The following is a 7,282-nucleotide window of genomic DNA, read 5'->3' as shown; positions in this document are numbered from 1 at the left end:
AAAAAAAAAAAAAAAAAAATATATCCATACATAGACTTGCTTGTGAATGTTCGTAGCAGAATTATTCATAAAAGCCAAAAAGTGGAAACAACCCAATACATCAATGTCTAATCAACTGGTGAGTAGATAAACAAAATGTGATATATCTATGTAACAGAATAATAACCAGCTATAAAAAGAGGAATGATGATTAACTAAATGGGGGCTGGGGGCAGTGGCTCACACCTATAATCCCAGCACTTTGGGAGGCCAAGGTGGGAGGATTATTTGAGCCCAGGAGTTCCAGACCAGCCTGGGCAACATGGTAAAACCTCATCTCTACAAAATATACAAAAAATTAGCTAAGTGTGGTGGTGCACGCCTGTAATCTCAGCTACTTGAGATGCTAAGACACGAGAATCCCTTGAACCAGGGAGGCGGAAGCTGAAGTGACCCGAGATCATGCTACTACACTCCAGCCTGGGTGACAGAGTAAGACTCCATCTCAAATATTAAAAAAAAAAAAAAAAAAAGATGCCGGGCACAGTGGCTCATGCCTGTAATCCCAGCACTTTGGGAGGCCGAGGAGGGTGGATCACAAGGTCAGGAGTTCAAGACCAGCCTGGCCAAGATGGTGAAACCCCATCTCTACTAAAAGTACAAAAAATTAGCCAGGCATGGTGGCACGAGCCTGTAATCCCAGCTATTCTGGAGGCTGAGGCAGAGAACTGCTTAAACCTCGGGGGACAGAGGTTGCAGTGAGCTGAGATCGTGCCACTGCACTCCAGCCTGGGCAACAGAGCGAGACTCTGTCTCAAAAAAAACAAAAAAATGAAAATGGGTATAAGGGATTTTATTGGGGTGATAAAAATGTTCTAAAACTGAACTATGATAACAGTTTTAAAATTGGCGAATTTACTAAAAATCATTTATCATACATCAAAAAAGTGTAAATCTTATACATAAATCATACCTGAATAAAGTGATACAGGGAACATAGTTCAGCGAGTACCCAGGAAGGAAAAGTACTGTGTTTCAGACGAGCAAAGTAAGGTTTTGCAGGAGAGAAGACTAACTTTGCACTAACTTTGAATGCTAATTAAGCAAAATGTCTTTCCCCATCCTCCTGCAAAATAACCTTATTCTTCTCACTAGTGTACCCATAGTACAAAATATTGTATATGCAATTGTTAGTTATAATTTCATCAATAAAAAATTAGTGAAAATGTGTTTTCCCTCATTATGTAAGTACTTAACATAATATCCTCCATTTTTGCGTATTGGCTCACAATGCCTAAAATATTTATCATCGAAAAAGTCTGATCCCTGTTCTAGTAGGTATTCTTCCCTTCAGAAACAGAAACCCGAGGGCTGCTCTTTCTGTGTTACTAAATGAGGCTGGCAAACCTCCTCAAACTAAGCAGACAGATTGAAGAATTAGAAAAGGACAAACTTTCTCTTTCTCCTGAAGTCAGCGTATTTCAACGCTCCATCTGTGAAAATAGTCTTGATCCCATCCACAGTGTTTTTCTGCCCATTACCTGCCCTCCAGCCTCATGCAGCTGACTCTGGATGCGCTGGCAGAAGTCAGGATTGCACAGCAAGGTGAGAGGAGCCTTCAGTTGAATAGGCACAGGCTCAGTGGTCTCCAGCAGGTGCTGCCACTCATTGTCACTGTCTGGCTCCTGAGGCAGAGGGGAGTGGAAGGGGTCAGGAGTAGTGTGTAAGTCTAAGGTAGTAGATCCCAACCAGTAGAAACCATGGGGAATCATGAAGTAACTGCAAGGAGCCAGGGACTGCTTTAGCACAGATGTATATCTTCAGTCACCTGCTAAAAAAGGTACAGCTGGCAGTCCGTGAGGGGTCTTGAAGAGTCTCTTGGAGAACACTGGCATGTGTGCATAAAGACATACTTAGAAAGATGTCCACTGCAGCATGGTTTGTAATAATTTTAAAAAGGAAAAGATTATAAAGTCAGTCTAAGGGAATAAGGGATTATAAAGTTATTCTAAGGGAATAAACCAGGGTCCATCCATATTGGAAAATACTATGAGGTTATTAAAAAGATTGTGAGGGCCGGGCGCGTGGCTCATGCCTATAAACCCACCACTCTGGGAGGCCGAGACTGGCAGATCACCTGAGCTCAGGAGTTCAAGTCCAGCCTGGCCAATGTGGTGAAACCCCCTCTCTATAAAAATACAAAAATTAGCTGGGTATGGTGGCACACGCATGTAATCCCAGCTACTCAGGAGGCTGAGACAGGAGAATTGTTTGAACCCAGGAGACAGAGTTTGCAGTGAGCTGAGATGGCGCCACTGCACTCCAGCCTGGGTGACAGAGCGAGACTCCATCTCAGGAAAAAAAAAAAAAAGGCCAGTGTGAGCAGTAGCTCACACCTGTAATCCCAGCACTTTGGGAGGCTGAGGCAGGCAGATCACCTGAGGTTGGGAGTTTGAGACCAGTCTGACCAACGTGGAAAAACCCTATCTCTACTAAAAATACAAAATTAGCTGGGTGTGGTGGTGGATGCCTGTAATCCCAGCTATTCGGGAGGCTGAGGCAGGATAATCACTTGAACCCAGGAGGCAGAGGTGGCAGTGAGCCAAGATCACGCCACTGCACTCCAGCCTGGGCAATAAGAGTGAAACTCCATCTCAAAGACAAAAAGATTGTGAGGCTGGGCATATTAGCTCATGCCTGTAATCCCAGCACTGGGAGGTCGAGGTAGGAGGACTGCTTGAGGCCAGGAGTTTGAGACCGGCCTAGGTAATATAGTAAGGCTCTGTCTCTTTAAAGAAATAATAATAATAAGCCCGGTGCAGTGGCTCATGCTTGTAATCCCAGCACTTTGGGAGGCCAAGGCAGGCAGATCACAAGGTCAGGAGTTCAAGACCAGCCCGACCAACATGGTGAAACCCTGTCTCTACTAAAAATATAAAAATTAGCAGGGCGTGGTGGTATGTGCCTGTAATCCCAGCTACTTAGAAGGCTGAGGCAGGAGAATCACTAGAACCCGGGAGGCGGTGGTTGCAGTGAGTCGAGATCGTGCCACTGCACTGCAACCCAGGCGACAGAGCAAGACTCCGCTTAAAAAAAAAAAAGAAATAGCCGGGCATGGTGCCATACACCTGTAGTCTCAGCTACTCAGGAGGCTGAGATGGGAGAATTGCTTGACCCCATGAGTTCAAGGCTGCAGTGAGCCATGATTGCACCATTACATTCCACCCTGTTTTCCAGGTGACAGAATGAGACACTGTCTCAAATAAATAAATAAAAAGATTGTGGTACTGAGGATGTATCACTTATGTAGTATTCCTACAAAAATATATACAACCTGAATCTATTCATGAGGAAATAATCAATTTGAGGAATATTCTACAAAATAACTGACATGTACCTCAAAACTATCAGTCATTAAATACAAAGAAAGACAAGAACTGTTCCAGATTCAAGGAGACTAAGGAGGCATAACAACTAAACACAACGTGTGGGCTGGGTGCAGTGGCTCACTGTAATCCCAGCACTTTGTGAGGCCGAGGGAGGTGGATCACTTGAGTCCAAGAGTTCGAGACCAGCCTGGACAATATGGCGAAAACTTCTCTCTAAAAAAAATACAAAAATTAGCCAGGCGTAGTGGCAGGTGCCTCTTAGTCCGAGCTTCTCAGAAGGCTGAGGCAGGAAAATTGCTTGAGCTCAGGAGTCGGAAGTTACAGTGAGGCGAGATCGCACCCATTGCACTCCACGCTGGCAACAGAATAAGATCCTGCTAAATAAATAAATAAACAAATAATGTAATGTGTGATACTGGATTGGATCGTGGAGCAGAAAAAAAATTTTCATAAAGCACATTACTGAAGCAATTAGCAAAATTTGAATAAGGATTATAGATTATTAATCTATCTTAATAGTATCATATCAATGTTAAATTTCTGACTTTCATAATTGTACTGTGGTAGTGTAAGTGAAGGATCTTGTTTTAGGAAATATGCACTAAAGTATTTAGGGGTAAAGGGGCATGTGTACAATTTACCCTAAAATGATTCAGAAAGATGCTATGTCCATAGGGAGAGAGAGAATGGTAAAGCAAAGTAGACAAAAGTTTTACAACTGATGAATTTGGGGTAAAAGTGTTGTTAAGGGCTGGGTGTGGTGGCTCAAGCTTGTAATCCCAGCACTTGGGAGGCTGAGGCAGGCAGATCAGCTAAGGTCAGGAGTTCGAGACCAGCCTAGCCAACATGGTGAAACCCCATCTCTACTCAAAATACAAAATTAGCTGGGCGTGATGGCACATGCCTGTAATTTCAGCTACTTGGGAGGCTGAGGCAGGAGAATTGCTTGAACCCAGGAGGCAGAGGTTGCAGTGAGCCAAGATCGTGCCGTTGCACTCCAGCCTGGGCAACAAGAGAAAAACTCCATCTCAAAAAAATAAAAAGTGTTGCTATGGTTGGAATGTTCTGTCCTCTCCAAAACTCACGTGTTAGAAACTTAATCCCCATTGCACCAGTGTTACGAGGCAGCGCCTAATCAGAAGTGTTTAGGTCACAAGGGCTCTGCCTTCAAGAATGCACTGATGCTATAAGAAGGCCTTGCAGGAGCGGGTTCATTCTCTTCTGCACTTCTGCAAAGTGAGGACACTGCATTCTTTCCCTCTAAAGGACTGGGCATTTGGGGCACCCTCCTGGAGACTATGACCCAATCTGCTGGTACCTTGATCTTGAACTTTCCAGACTCCAGAACTGTGAGAAATAAATTTCTGTTCTTTATAAATTACCCTGTCTTAGCCATTTTGTTATAGCAGCACAAAACAGACTAAGACAAGGGTATACACAGGAATTATTTGTGGTATTTTCAAAATTATTCTTTAAGTTTGAAATTATTTCAAAAAAAGGCAAAACTAAAAAAAAAACATATTAATAAAATATTGTAGACCGGGCACAGTGGCTCACGCCTGTAATCCCAGCACTTTGGGAGGCTGAGGCGGGCAGATCACCTGAGGTCAGGAGTTTGTGACTAGCCTGGCCAACATGGTGAAACTCTATCTCTATTAAACATACAAAAATTAGCCAGGTGTGGTGTTGGGTGCCTGTAATCCCAGCTACTTAGGAGGCTGAGGCAGGAGAATCGCTTGAACCCAGGAGGCGGAGGTTGCAATGAGCCAAGATTGCGCCACTGCCCTCCAGCCTGGGCGACAGGGTGAGACTCTGTCTCGAAAAGAAAAAAAAAAAAAAGGATTATGGTAAAACTACATGCTCTGGTGTAGAAAGATCCCAGATTATACGGTGAAAGAGGTATGATGCAAAACAATACATATAATAAAACTCAGTAATGTAAAAATAGCAAACTATAAATGTCTATGTGTGCTTATGCATGTGTGTGAAATTACAGAAAGTTTGGAAGGAGACAGACTAAATTAATAACACTAGTCACCTTGGAGACTGACCCAGTGAGGACTTTCATTTTTACCTATGTGTTTCCATTTTAAATAATTATATTTTCAGATACTGTGCAATTAAAATCTATAAATGAATAATAAAGCAATACTTTTTAACACAAAGGGAGCTCATACTTACGGAGCTGGGAATCACTGTTCTAGAAAAACATCTACTAGACCCAACATCCCATGAAAGAGACAAAGTCAGTAAGAACCCCTAGGGCTCACCTCATTTTCCAGGTCCACGGCATCAGTGCCCCGCTGGCCCAGCACCTCCGGCCTCTCCTCTGGGAATGCTTGTCCACAATCTGGGGTGGTCCAGTTTTCCCTGCCAGAGGAAGCCAGGGAGTAGAATGGGTTCCAAACCTAGGAGTCTTAGGGTTCATTAACTTGCCCCTCTCTGTAGGCCCATGATAGGAATGAGAAAAAAGCCATATAGGATTGACTAGAGGAGACTTCTTTCTGGGATGTAGGATATGACCAGTACAGGATATGTTGACTACTACACAAATATCCTTAACTGTCTTCTAATTTTAGAGCTTATCCTCGAGTCTACTTTGCAGTTTTCACCTATGGCTCTCAACTCAAAACAATCTTCCCTCTTGGATGGAGATGATCCTTTCCCTTTCAGCCAACCTTTCAGTCAATGTACATAAAGAAGAGAAAGTCCCCAAGTTTCCTGATGAATCAGAAAAACATCTATAATTAGAATCCAAGAACCCAGGACTCAGACTCTTAAGGCTCTACCCATATTTAGGCAGTGGCTAGTGACAGGGACTATTTTGTATTTGCATATCAAAGATATGCAAGACACCTCACCCTATAAATACCTAGCTATACCCTTCTCACCGAGGTGCAGGTGGCGCCTCTCCAGTCTCTGACTCAACCCAGCTGCTCTTCATTTCTGAGGCTAAGATCCCGGCCAGGAGGCTTGATTCCTGAGGAGTGGCCCCGAGTCTGGGCAGAGGGGCTGTGCCAGGAGCCACCTTGCTGGTCTTGTCCTCTTGCTCAAGGGCAGGTCCTGTGTTCTGAGGTTTCTATGGGAGGTAGGGGGCAATACTGGATCAGAGCTATTTGGTTGCCATAGGACAATATGAATGCTATTTATGGCCCTTCTCCAACCCTAGAAAGTCACCCTCCTCCTCTAACTCCCCAGTCACTAGCCTGGTCATTTCACATATTTTCGTCTGCCCTACACACCTTCTGCATGGCCTCCTCAGCCATGCGTTTATAGGCCTGAGTCAAGATGCGAGACTGATTACCCTTGGGGGCCAATCGATGGGCCTGTTCGTCCTTTAGGACCTGAAGTTCTGGGGGTAGGCGGCTGGTGAATGGAGTCCCCAAATCTGGACCTGCTGGCTCGGTTATTACTGCAGGGAGGGAAGAGGAGGAAGACATGATCATGGGGGCCGTAGTCCCTATGTCCACTTGGCCAGGGACAACTTCAGTGTCTCCAGGCTTCTGTGGAAGAAGATTATTTTGAAAAAGTGACAGAGAGAGAGTGGGGTTGCAAGGGAAGTGGCAAAGGTTAGGCAAAGGGCTAGGAAGAAAGTTCAACCTGGTGGAGGACAGAGGATACGTTAGATCTAGATGGTCAGGGAAGGGAAAGGGAAGTAGTCTGGAGGAAGTACTGGGAAGTACAAGAGCCCTGGGAACCCTGACAACTCACTGGTGACACGACCAGCAATAAAGGGGTGATGTAAGAGGTCTGGCCAGGACAGTCGCTGCCGGGGGTCTTTGGTGAGCAGTCCCTGCAGGAAGTTCTACAGAGAGAAAAAATAGTCCATCAGTCATTCTTTCCCTTCCCTTAAGTCTCTCTCTAACTTAGCAGCAGAACTGGCAAACCAAGAATCCCATATCCATTCTCACAGC

The 7,282-nt window shown here is 44.6% G+C and overlaps 1 protein-coding gene across 2 annotated transcripts in view; it reads right to left on the bottom strand.

Moving 5' to 3' along the window:
* The window catches only part of STK36 (serine/threonine kinase 36), a 38,346-nt gene that overhangs the window by 16,489 nt on the left and 14,575 nt on the right, over positions 1-7,282 (bottom strand). For both annotated transcript variants that reach the window (XM_011964601.1, XM_011964602.1), the window contains exons 9-11: positions 6,260-6,447; positions 5,639-5,738; positions 1,521-1,664 (exon numbers count right to left, since the gene is read on the bottom strand). In XM_011964601.1, coding sequence (XP_011819991.1) covers positions 1,521-1,664; positions 5,639-5,738; positions 6,260-6,447 — 432 coding nt within the window. The remainder of the gene's footprint in view (positions 1-1,520; positions 1,665-5,638; positions 5,739-6,259; positions 6,448-7,282) is intronic.

Source organism: Mandrillus leucophaeus, unplaced genomic scaffold, assembly GCF_000951045.1.
Source record: "Mandrillus leucophaeus isolate KB7577 unplaced genomic scaffold, Mleu.le_1.0 Scaffold70, whole genome shotgun sequence".
In the NCBI taxonomy this organism is placed as follows: domain Eukaryota; kingdom Metazoa; phylum Chordata; class Mammalia; order Primates; family Cercopithecidae; genus Mandrillus; species Mandrillus leucophaeus.
Note: the sequence above shows the minus strand (reverse complement) of the source record. Positions and strands in the feature narration are given on the sequence as shown.